The sequence below is a fragment of the Nyctereutes procyonoides genome, unplaced genomic scaffold, assembly GCF_905146905.1.
Source record: "Nyctereutes procyonoides isolate TBG_1078 unplaced genomic scaffold, NYPRO_anot_genome, whole genome shotgun sequence".
NCBI classification, from domain to species: Eukaryota; Metazoa; Chordata; class Mammalia; order Carnivora; family Canidae; genus Nyctereutes; species Nyctereutes procyonoides.
This window is the reverse complement of record NW_026575052.1, coordinates 73,440,364-73,453,823: the sequence shown is the minus strand read 5'-3', so window position 1 is coordinate 73,453,823 and position 13,460 is coordinate 73,440,364. Positions and strand designations below refer to the sequence as shown.

The following is a 13,460-nucleotide window of genomic DNA, read 5'->3' as shown; positions in this document are numbered from 1 at the left end:
TGGATAGATGGGGAGAAGGATAGACAAATGAAACCACATGTGGGATTTGAGGAAAAATTCAAGGCTTCCCCTTCTTTACCCAAGTAGTTTTTTTTTTTTGCCACATTTTCTCCAAAGCAACATTTTAAATTAATCCTATTTTCCTATGACATTAATGTATAATATTCTTAAAAATAAGAAAAAAGCCAAGTGCACAAAGTGCGATGATACAAGCATACTTAAGAATATAGAATATAGCCAAACTTTAAAAATAACAAATGTTAAGGGCAAAACATAGTTTATATGGTGCCATGAATCTGACACCATAATTTGCCTCAACCTGCCTTCTATTAGAGGTAACAATAATATAATGGCTACATTAATTAAGTGCTTGTTGTATACCAGGCACTCTCCTAAGCACTTTCTCTGTGTTCAATGGTTAATTCTGTACAGCACTTCTGTGGGGTAGTTACTATTATTGACTACATTGCAGAGATAAGATAACTGAAGACCAGATAAAGTAATTTATCATAACCTTGTTTGATTTTAATAGAAGTGGTCATTCCAAGAGCTTTAACCCATTTTCAACAGCTTTATTTTTCTTTCTTTTTTCTTTCTCTTCTCTCCTTCCTTCTCTTCCAGCAACATGGATTTTAAGTACATGGGATGGCCATCACTGGCCTAGTCTCAGGGAGGTGACAAGTCAGACGTAGACCCTGCTCCCCTCTTGAAGGCACAATGCTAATTCTTAACCATATTTAAGTTAATTGTTCTTTATTTGAAATTACCCAGTTGTTTTTTTTTTGTTTGTTTGTTTTTGTTGTTTTTTTTTTTTTTTAGAATTCTTTGCCAGAATTGCTAACATGAAGAAGAAACAGCAGTACATACAGTTCAGTGTCAGTTGAGGGGTTAGTGATCAGAGGTTCAGGGTGCAGACTCTGAGGCCAGACTGCTGGTGTTTGAGTCCTCATTCCAGTTTTGTTGATTTTTTCAAAGAACCAGATATCATTAATTTTCTCCATTATTTTTTTATTCTTTATTTTGCTGATCTCCACTCTCCTCTTGATTATTTTCTTCCTTCTGCTAACTTCAGGCTTAGTGTGTTCTTCTCTTTCCAGTTCATTAACTTGTAGAGTTAGGTTGTTGATTCGAGATCTTGTTTTTAATGTAAGCATTAACAGCTGTGCATTCTCTCCTTAGCCTTGCTTTACTTGCAGTCCCTATGTTTTGGTTTTTGTGTTTTTGTTTTCTAATTTCCCTTGTGATTTCATGATGATACATTGGCTGTTCAAGAATGTGTTGCTTAATTTCCACAAATTTGTGAATGTCCAGTTATGTATCTGTTACTCATTTCTTAACTCCATCCCACTGTGAGTGGGGAAAATTCTTTGTATGATATCTATTTTTTAAACCTGTTGAAACTTAATTTGTGACATAACATATGATCTCTTCTATGAGGTCTTCCATGCACAGTTGAGAAGAATGTGTATATTGTCATTGGGTAGAGGATACTATACATGCATGTTAGATCTAATTGGTTCATTGTGTTAAGTCCTCTTTCTTTACTTATCTTTAGTCTGGTTCTTTCCAATAATGAAAGTGGGATATTGAAATTTCCAACTATTCTTATAGAACTGTAGGTTTATCCCTTCAATTATATCATATTTGCTTCATATTTTTTGATGGTTTGTCATTAGCTATGTAAATGTTTATAATTGAAACCTTTTATTAATATATGATGTCCTTATTTGTCTCATAATCTTTGGATTGAAAATCTACTTAGTCTGATACTAGTATAGTTACCTCTGCTGTCTTTTAGTTACTATTTGTATGAAACATCTCTTTTCATACTTTCACTTTCAATCTGTGTCTTTGGATCTGAAGTATAGGCAGCATATAGTTGGATCATGTGTTTTTATTCTTTATGACAAAATGTCTTTTGATTGGAAATTTTAATCCATTTAAATATAAAACAGTTACGAATGAGGTGGGGCTTATTTCTATTATTTTTGCTATTTGTTTTCTATGTGTCTTAAAGTTTTTTTTGGCTTATTTCCAGCATTACTGTCTTCTTTTGTGTTTAGTTCATTTTTTGTAGGGAAATGTTTAAATACCTTGCCTTTTGTGTGCTCTATCTCAAATAAATAAATAAATAAATAAATAAATAAATAAATAATAAATAAATAATAAATAAATGCAGGTACCTGGATGGCTCAGTCAGTTAAGAATCCAACTCTTGATTTTGGCTCAGATGATGATCTCAAGGTCCTGAGATTAAGCCCTGTGTAGGGCTCCATGCTCAGTGCAGAGTCTGCTTGAGATTCTCTCCCTTTCCTTCTGCCCCTCCCCTTTCATGCTCTTTCTCTCTCTCTCTCTCTCTCTCTCTCTCTCTCTCACTCACACACACACACACACACACACACACATAAATAAATTAAATTAAGTTAAGTAGATAAATTCCTTGCCTTCTTTTCCTCTATTAAAGCTATCTTCTTTGTTGTCATCTTAGGGATTCTTTCTCTGACTTTGTCTCTTAAAAGTTTGACTATAATGCATTTCAGTGTGGGTCATTAAGAGTTCATCTTACTGGAGTTCCTTAAGCTTTTTGGGTATTTATATTCATGTATTTCATCAAATTTGGGAAGTTTGGGGCAGCCCCAGTGGCTCAGCAGTTTAGCGCTGCCTTCAGCCCAGGGTGGGATCCTGGAGATCCAGGATCGAGTCCCATGTCAGGTTCCCTGAATGGAGCCTACTTCTTTCTCCCTCTCTACCTCTCTCTATATATGTCTCTCATGAATAAATAAATAAAATATTTTTTAAAATTTGGGAAGTTTGTAGTCATTATTTCTTAAAATATTCTCTCTGCCCCTCTCTCTGTCCCTCCTTCAGGAACTCCTGTAATATGCATGTTGACCTGCTTGATGGACCTTTGACTTCTTTTTCTTTCTGTCCCTCAAAGTCAATGATTTCCACTGTCTTGCCTTCCAAGTCCACTGGTTCTTTATCCTGCCTGCTCAGATCTGCCTTTGAATCCCTCTAGTGAATTTTTCATTTCAATTACTCTATTTTTCAGCCCCATAATTTCTTTTGGCTTTTTTTTTTTTAGGTTTTCTATCTCTATCTTGGTATTTCCATTTTGTTCACACATTGTTTTCTTGGCCCTCTCCCCATCTTCTTTTGGTTCTTTGAGCATCTTCCAGACAATTCTGTTTAAGTCTTTGGCTATTGTACTGCCATCAGTTCTTTTTCCGGAATAGTTTCTGTTGATCTTATTCCTTTAAATGAGCTATACTTTCCTGTTTCTTTGTATGTTTTGTGAATCTTTATTAAAAACTGGACATTTGAATGTAATAATGTGGTAATTCTGGAAATCAGATTCGCCCCCCACCCTTCTCCAGGTTTTAGCTGCTTTTTGATATTATTTTTGTTGGTAGTTGATTGTGCTGTTTTTGTGGTGGTGGTTGTGGTTGCAGACTGTCTCTATGCTGAAGGTCAAATTGAGATGTAATCTTAATGTGTTTTCAAATCTTTCTGAACTATTCCCTAGGCATTTACACACACTTTCCAGTTTTTCCCCATACATGCAGATGTTTCCAAATGTCCCAGTCTTTACATCTAGCTCCCAAAAGGGGGAAAAATGTAGTAGGGAGAGGGTGAAAAGAGCACTAGTTCTTTAAATCCCATGGAAGTCACTTCAGCCAGAGGGGGAAGGGCTTGCAACAATGGAGGAAAGAAAAACCAGGGGCTACCTCTTTGTGCCTCTGTGATGAGAAGCACCAATCAGAAGTCAGAACACAGATCCTGATCTCTGGAGGACAAGGCACTTTTTGCCTGCCCTGGCTCCTGGAGGCTGCTTCAGGAACACATGTACAGCTGCCTGCCACATGACTGAGGGGTGGAGGATGGGCAGCCATTAAGAGTTGAAAATTGACTGAAATTAACCTCAATTTATAGTCCAAGCCTTTCTCTTGAAAGTTGCAAGCCTTCAATAGAGTCCAAAGTGCCAAGATAGTTGTCAGACACATTCTACCAATGCAATTATTGTCTATGTAGGGAAACAGATTCCTGATACTTCATACTTGTCCTTCTTCCCAGAATCCTCTATGTACATGAATTTTCATATAATGATTTACTGTTTAAATTGTATATTCTTTCAATAATGAATTATAGTGTATAAAGGAAAGCTTTAGGATATTGAGCTTTATTAGATTTGGACAAGAATTACTGAATACCAGCTGTAAGTCTCAAACAGCATATAAACAATAACAACAAAAATTTAAAGGATGGATAGGTCATGTTTCTTTGTTTTATCTGAAATTCTCTTACTTCATATTGACCATGCATTCTGATAGGCAGTCATGTTTTCTTTTTATTAGCAAAAATCTAAAATAAGAGAAATAAGTCAGTGCTTATTAAACAAAGTTTAATAGACAAAAATAATATTTAAAACAAAGATTCAAATTAGTAGTGAAAAGATTAGGACTCACTGCTGTAGAACTTTTATGAATATTAAGTAATTTTCTAATGGTTCAAAAACATCAATCATGGTATGCACAAAAACACTGTTACCTGCTACACCTAATTTAAGATTTTTAAATACCTGAGTAGTCATCAAAGGTTGAAGAATTTTAGAACAAGAGAAGACTTTAGAGATTAGCTTTGTTTGGTTGACTGACTTTGGGTTGGTTAATTATTACTTTAGAAATTTAATTTCTTTTTCCTAATTCTCTGAAAATGGGTATTACAGTGGAAAACATCTCAGTAAAAGTCAGATCAAATGATACTGGTTTGTGGCATAGTAGAATATTTTGATATGCTGTGTGTTCTCTTCAGATGGTGATAAAACTATTTGAGGGTCATTTAGCGTCCATCTGTTACTCTTTTAAAGAACATTTTGGTTTAAAACAGATTTTGAAAATTAGCCTTTGAACTCATGCACAGACTTTCTGAAAATGCTTCTCTAGCCCACCCAAAGAAGCATAATACTCTTCAATATAAAATTTCCAAAAGAAAATGAGAGAGGAATTTGCAGAAAGTAATCAATTTTTCCATAGGTATAAGTGCCAGTGGTTTAATGAAAAAAATCAAAGTTAAATTTATTATATAGTTAATTAGAGTTTTAGATTTTCCACGGTCCTTTTAGAATAAAGGCTATTAATTTTGTTTATTGAACTATAAATTAAAACACAATTACAAATCTATGTTTAATCATTAATGGTATGGATTTTTCATTGCCCAAATAAAGAGCATCTAACTTTGAAAACTGGTGTCATGGAAAGGAAGAGTTGTATGGAAAGTAAAAGAAAAAATTATAGTTGGTACTTTATTAAAACTATAAACATCCCCTCTAGTGAAAATGCAAACCTAAAAGTGCACACATGAATGATCTGACAGCTGTGCTGTTCTTTCAGCTTCTACAGATGACAGTGCAGCCGAGAAGAAAGGGAGCACCCTTCATGCTGGCCTCATTGTTGGAATTCTCATCCTGGTCCTCATTATAGTAGCAGCCATTCTCGTGACTGTCTATATGTATCACCATCCAACGTCAGCAGCCAGCATTTTCTTTATTGAGGTAAGTGTCAGTCATAACACATGATAACTGTGCTGGTTGATGAACTCTTTGCATTTGCTAACACCACCTGTATTTAATATTCAACACATGATTTCTACATTTTGCTGTTGCAGGCAGGTTTCACACATGCATGCACACACACATATTGATAGATTGCTTTCATATGATAAGTTCACTTATCTCAGGAGCTTTTAAAGCAATAAGCTATCTTGCCTTTTGCAGATCTAAAGAAATATAGAAACCATAATGTTTTTGTCCTATGAGACCAAGTGTGTTAACCAGCTGTTCTCCTGATCCTAGAAAGAAATGCAGCATATCCTGAAGGCTATAGGACTTAGCTTAGATATATTGATCAATAAATACTAATTGAGTATTGGCTGGATTCATAATGCAATATGATGAGCCTGCTCTCAAGATGCTCACAAACCATTTAGGAAAAATATAGCTTTCACTCCAAAAAAAACAGTATAACCATAAGATAACGGTAGGTGCCATCACCATTTTGTGTAATGTGTATATATTTATATATTTACAAAGAAATTCACATGAGTCACACACATTCACACAGCCACACACAGAACATTGTGTTGAATTCTGTTTTTGTGTACAGAATATAGATTTAGTGCCAACTCCCAAGAAAAATCAGGTAGGAAGACCAGGGTCCAAAGCCAAGCCCTCAAGTTCAGAAGGTGTGAAATTAGGATACTGGGAGGCCACTGGATAAAGTTCATGTCATATTCTATGCCTCAGATGGTTGGAATTCCTAGGACCTTCACATGTGCAGCTTTTATTCCAGTATCTTAATGGGGCTACTGCTGTTTCAACCCCAACTAAATAGTAAAGCAATGAGGGAAACCTTCTCCCTTAGAGTTTCAAACATATAGATTTGAAATCTTTTCCAATTCTTTGGCTGATGTACGAAAAGGTTGCCTAGAATTTTGTTCGATTGTTGAGTGAAAAATCATAATAAATTTTAAACTACAGAATTACCTTTGTCCCCTATAATAGAGAGAGATGAATGATAATCAATTAAATAATTACTCAAAAGTCCAATATGGTTCTCAGCTGTGTATAAAATAAAGTCTCCTTAGGTCAGCATTTAAGGCCTTGGTGATCTGGATCTTGCCTGTCATTTTGATCTATATCCCATGCATCTTCAACCTGGAGGTGATAATACCATGACATTTCATTTTTTTGCCCTCCTCCATACACATTCCAAATTTTCCATGCCACCAAGACAATGCTTATTCTGTTTCCTCCACCAATAAAGCCCCCCTCTTCCACCCCAATTCTTGAATGTGGGATCTGAACAGACTTCAATGCCATGTATCACCCCATAAGCTTCCCTGAACCATCTCGCTGTCTGGACAGCTGGACATAATCTCTCTTCCTCCTCTGAAATTCTATCCATCATAATTCATCTATGTCTTTCTAAAGCATTTACTTTTCTGTTTCACATTAGAATTAGCTATATACATGGTTTATTCCCCCCTACAGACTTAAAAGTTCCTTAAGATTTGGATTAAATAACAAAGTTTCCTTCAAATAAGAGATATTCTATCAATATTTCCTGGGAAAAATAAATCCTTTGACATTTCAAACTCCCTCTACAATTTCACAAATGATTTATTCCAGAAATGGCATCCTCACTTAAAATCATAATAATTGTGAAATTATCAAGCATTTAATTTAGTTGGAAAATTGTTTTTTAAGTTTTGCTAATTTACTTGTTTTTTGGAAGGACGTAGGGAAGTTTCCTAGGTCAGGACTGTGTTCCTCAAAGAGCTGACAAGTGACAAGCTGCAAGTCTTCAGTGACTAACCAGACATCAGGCTGCTACTATAACCCCTTACATATTGAAGCCTTTTAATGCACTATACAGTCTATTTTCTGATATTGTAAAAAAGAAGATACTGTGAAATATCTGATGGTAATGGAATTGGAAAGTTGCACAGTGCAGAAGACCTAGTTCACAGCAGCTCATAGCAATACCTATGTAAATACAAAGTGAGACTGAAGAATAGTAAAAGTTTTTTTTTTTTTTTTGGTTTGGTGTTTTGGGTTTTTGTGGATTTGAGGGGCATTCATCTTAGAGATAAGTTTGTTTTGTACCCTCTCATAACACAAAGGAAGAGACCGAAGCTCAGAATGGTGGGATGATTTCTCCAAGGTCAAAGAGGGATAGCTATAGGAAGAACTCTCTTGTCTTTCCAACACTCAAGAAAGCAGAATCATTCTGTAGATTCCTGAGATTTTCTTCCATTTGCCTTTTTTCCTTCCCACTGGGTTGATTGCCAATTTCTGCATAAATCACTTCTTGCTGTTGTCCCCATGCAGCTCACAGTGGCTGGTCAGCAGGTGATTTTTGAAGATGATAATCATAACTTTACTATTATTAAACACAGACCCATGCTGACTTCACAGTTACTAACATGCTAAACTCAGGAATTTGAAGGTTTTGAGTTACTAGTTAAATTAGAGTCATTGATGCATAAAGAGATTGAATTTAGCAGTATTGTGTAAATTGCTTTTCATGTTCTTCATTATACTGCTATCTACTTTTTAAATGCAATTGATGTGCTCTCTTCCATTATGAAAACAATACCTGCTCATTATAGAAAACTGGCAGAAATGTAAAGAAGAAAAAGTAAAGTCATCTTCATTGTACTGACATGCAGAAACAATCACTATTAGTAATTTAATTATTTTATGCTGGAATTTTTATATGCAGAATTTGATGTTTGCCCAGTTAGTTAACTATGATTTCACTGAGATGCAAACTAATATTTCTTTTAAATAACATTTTTCCATTTGTCAATATCATTTTGATGGCTGTATGCTATTCCATACAGCGTTCATTCAGTAGCTGTATATTGATTGCCTCTTTTGCTGTCAGGTGGTATTCAGAAAGCACCGAGGGCCTAACATTGCTTAGAAGTAAAAAAGAACCTATTGCACCAAATCTGACCAGGTATTAGATTTCTGTTGCTGCTGAAACAAATTACCACAAATCTAGGAGGTTAAAAGAATACATGCTTATTATCTTACAGCTTTAGAGGTTAGAAGTCCAGAATTAGTCTCACTAGGCTAAAATCAAGGTGTCAGCAAAGTTGATTCCTTCTAGAAGTTTCAGGAGAAGTCATTTACCATTTTAGCTACTTGAGGCCGCATGCATTTCTTGACTTCTGACCTCTTCAAATCATTCCAGCCTCTGCTTCTGTCATCACATTCTACTACCAATTCTACACCCCTTTGCCTCCTCCTTGTAAGGCCCCTAGTGATTACACTGGGTTTGTTTGGATAATCCAAGATAATTTCCCCATCTCAAAGTCCTTAGTTTAATCCCATCTACAAAGTTCATTTTCCCATAGAAAGTAGCATTGACAGGTTTTGGCTATTAGGACATGGACATCTTTGGAAGGTTATCATTCTGTCAACCACAAACTGCATTAAATGCATCACACACTACTCATTAAACTATGACAGGCCCTTGCCTATAAAACAAACTCCAATTTTTGTGATATTAAAATGTTACCTAGTGTGTATCTTGTGTGTTTCATAATGAAATCCAGATTGCATGAAATGGTTGTAGACTTAGTTCTTATGCTACACACTGGGTATACTGTTATGAAATTTAATGATTTTGCCCTTGAGTGGATAAACCATAGCTCATGCAACCAGTCTGGTATTGTGGAGTATTGGGGTTCCTCCTTTTTGTTGTGGGGTTTTTCTTTCTATTATAATTAGCCTCATTATGACACTAATAATGGTAATAGTGAAAATTTATTAAATTCACTAGTGGAAAGTGATTTCCACTTATTACCTTGTTTAATCCTCACCAAGACTATAGGATATACAAAGATTATCTCCATATCATAGATGAGGCAACTGAGGTACAACATTTAAGTTACTTGTTCAACATCATGCATTTAGCCTAGTGGTGGAGTCAGAATTTTAGCCTTGGATCTCCAGAGACTATATCCTGTTTATGCTGAACATTTTCTTTAACTTTAACTAGATAATTCATTTTGTGTTTACCTTACTGACTTTTCTCATTAATTTTCAAAAAGACACCTGATTTTTACCAAAATCCATCATATTACACAAGAATAACTAATGCACTTTAAAATATTTTTAAAAATCAGGTTTATTATCTTGAAACAAAATAGTAGAGAACAAATATTCAAATAATTACATGTACTTTAATTTTTAATAGAATTTAATAAAACTATCTATTTGGAAAAAGTAAATATCCCTTAGATTCTACATTACTGTTTGCTGAACATTTCTAGGCATAGATTCTGTGATTTATAATAAATTTCATTGCTGAATAAATATGGGCTATAGAGATAAATGTTTACACTGTTACTTTCACATATCACAAATTAAGATTTTTAACTAAAATACATAAAATTTAACCTAACTGAAGGTCAAGAAAATAGTATTATACAGTGATAATCATATGAAAAAGAATCCCTGTAAAAGGGTTCTGTGTGAACTATAAACAAAATACTTTAGTAATGTTAATGAAAGTTTTTTTAATGAAAGAATTTATGTTGAATACTACCCTTGATTTTTCTTAGTATTGTAAACAAAAGCTGATATTTAGACATTTATATATAGATTTGATTGTTCTCTATTAACAAAAATAAAGATAAATGGAGAAGATAAGACCCTAATGATAAAGGGTGATCCATACCATGGAAAGTAGATTCTATGAGGAAAATATTAAATTTTTTTGTGAAGCAAAAACTAAGAATACTTCATCATGGTGCTGATGCTATACAGTACTACTGAAACACATCCTCACAAGGAAAGAAATTAGTACAAAGGGCTTACTTAAATATGTTAGAGAAGAAAGCAAAAATTATAGGCACAATGTCCCTCATGTCTCATGAAGACACTAAGGTAGTGCAATGGCAATAGGATTTGCCTTTATACAGGATATAATTCTTACCTTGAGGATTAGAGTAAAGACAGGGTATAGAGCTGAGCTGTCAGTGTGATAGCCACTAGCCCTATATGGCTATTGAGCAACTTGAAAAATGTTTAGTCTGGAATGAGTTGCTTGTAAAATACCCACCAGTTTTTAAAGTTTGTGTACAGGAAAATAATGTATAATATGTCATTAATAACTTCTATATTAAGGGCAGTCCAGGTGGCTCAGCAGTTTAGCGCCACCTTCAGCCCAGGGCCTGATCCTGGAGATCTGAGATCGAGTCCCATGTCAGGCTCCCTGCATGGAGTCTGCTTCTCCTTCTGCCTATGTGTCTGCCCCTTTCTCTCTCTCTCTCTCTCTCTCTCTCTCTCTCTCTCTCTGTCTCTCATGAATAAATAAAATCTTTAAAAATTTTTCTATATTAATTACATGTTAAAATGCAAATATCTTGGGCATATTGGGATAAATAAAATATATTATTAAAATTAATTTGGGGGGGCGTTCCACGATAACACCACAGGAAGACCTCCTCCCACAGACACACTGAATCTACAGCTATATACTGAACAATTCCCTATGAAGAAGACCTGAAAAAACTGTGGAACAGTTCCTTCACAAAAATGATAATAAGGCCATGTAGAGATAGGCAGGCATGAAGAGTCAGTCTCCACCAAAAGCCACACACACCCCCAGCATGGCAACTCACAGTCAGGAGGGATCTCACAAATCCAGAACCTCTCTCTGAGGAGTCAGGGGGTTCCACCCCACATCAGGTACCCCAACCCCTGGGACCTGCACCACAGAGACGAACTCTTAAAACACCTGTCTTTGAAAACCAATGGGGCTACAGTCCAGGAGACCCAAAAGTCTGTAGGGAACTAAGATCCCTAAAATACTGATCTTAAAGGGCCCACCACAGAAATAGCAGTTTGAAAAGCACCTAAACTATATGCAAAGGAGATTCATTTGCTAATCTTCAAGCATCTGCCAGAGGGTAAGGAGACTTTGGGACTCTCTCCAGAAATGGTGTGCTAGTAAGCACCATTTCTGCCCCCTGTTGGGACACATACTCACCTGCTAAAGCCAGTGGGCATGCCTTAAGCCTGCATTTTTCTTGTCCCACTATAGCCAGTAGGCATGCCTCACCCTTGCACTCTCCCATGAAGCTTCAATAAATAACTGAAAAAAATCATGAGTATGTGAAGATTAAACATCTACTGAACAACCAACGGGGCAATGGAGAAATTAAAAATATTTGAAAGAATTGAAAATGGAAATAGAAAATACCAAAATATATGGGATAAAGCAAAGCAGTTCTAAGAGGGAAATTCCAAGTTCATAATAAAAGAGGCCTAACTCAAGAAACAAGAAAAATCTCAATCTGCCTTTATGCCTAAAGTAACTAGAAAAAGAAAAACAGAGCCCAAAGTTAGGAAGAAGGAAGAAATAACAAAAATAAGAGCACAAATATGAAGTTGAGACTAAAAGGAAGAAAAGGTCAGTGTGCTGGTACTTTGAAAAGATAAACAGACTTACCTTGACAAACCTTAGCTAGACTTACCAAGAAAAAAATAAAGAGGGCTCAAAAAAATCAGAAATAAAAGAGGAGAAATTACAAATGATACCACAGAAATAAAAAGGATCATAAGCTTAAAAGCATAGATAAGTTCCTAGAAACATATAATCCTCAAAGACTGAACCATGAAGACATAGAAAATCTGAATTACTAATAAGAAGATTGAATCAGTAATCAAAAACCTCACAACAAACAAAAGTCCAGGATAAGACAACTTCACCGGTAAATACTACTAAATATTTTAAGACGATTTAATACGTATCCTTCTTAAACTCTTCCAAAAAACTGAAGAGAGGGAATGCTTCCAAAATCACTTACAAGGCTAACATTACCCTGATACCAAATGCAGACAAAGAGATCACAAACAAAGAAAATTCCAGGCCAATATTCCAATGGACATTGACACAAAAATCCTCAACAACATATTAGCAACCCAAATTCAATGATATATTAGAACAATCATACACCATGATGAAGTGGAATTTGTTCCAGAGATATAAGGATGGTTCAACATTCGTAGACCATTCAGCATTATACACCTCATTAACAAAACGAAGGATAAAAATCATATCATCTCAAGAGATGCAGAAAAAGTATTTTACCAAATTCAATATCTGTTTATGATAAAAACTCTCCAAAATAGTGCCTATAGAGGGAATATTCTTCAACATAATAAAGGCCATATATAATAAGCCCATAGTTAACATCATATGCAACATGAAAAGCTACAATATTTTCATCTAAGATCAGGAAAAGAGAAGGATGCCCTTACCACTTTTATTCAACATAGTATTGAAAATCCTAGCCAGAGCAATTAGGCAAGAAAAAGAAATAAGAGGCATACACATTGGAAAAGAAGATGTAAAATGGTCACTAGTTGTGGATGACATTATCTTATATATAGAAAACGCTAAAGATTCCACACAAAAACTGTTAAAGATAATAAACAAATTTAGTAATGCTTCAGGATACAAAATAAATACACAAATGTATATCGTGTTTTTCGGCAATAACAACAAACTCTCAGAAAGGCAAATTAAAAAGACAATCCCATTTACAATCGCATCAAAAAGAATAAAATTCCTCAGGATAAATTTAGCCAATGAGGTGAAAGACCTATATGCTAATAATTATAAGATATTGATAAAAAATTAAAGACACAAATAAATGAATAGGTATTCTGCACTCATGGATTAGAATTAGCACCATTAAAAAGTCCATATTACTCAAAATAATCTAGAGATTCAGTGCAATCCCTATGCAATGTCAATTCTAAGGCATTTTTCATAGAAATAAAACAAACAAAATTCATATGGAACAGCAAAAGACCCAGAATAGCCAAAGCAATCTTGAGAGAGAAGAACAAAACTAGAGGCATCATGCTCCCTGATTTA

The 13,460-nt window shown here is 34.9% G+C and overlaps 1 protein-coding gene across 2 annotated transcripts in view; it reads left to right on the top strand.

Annotated features, from left to right (window-relative positions):
• Nucleotides 1-13,460, top strand: part of PLXDC2 (plexin domain containing 2) — a 455,308-nt gene that overhangs the window by 406,071 nt on the left and 35,777 nt on the right. For both annotated transcript variants that reach the window (XM_055331385.1, XM_055331384.1), the window contains exon 13: nt 5,391-5,551. In XM_055331385.1, coding sequence (XP_055187360.1) covers nt 5,391-5,551 — 161 coding nt within the window. The remainder of the gene's footprint in view (nt 1-5,390; nt 5,552-13,460) is intronic.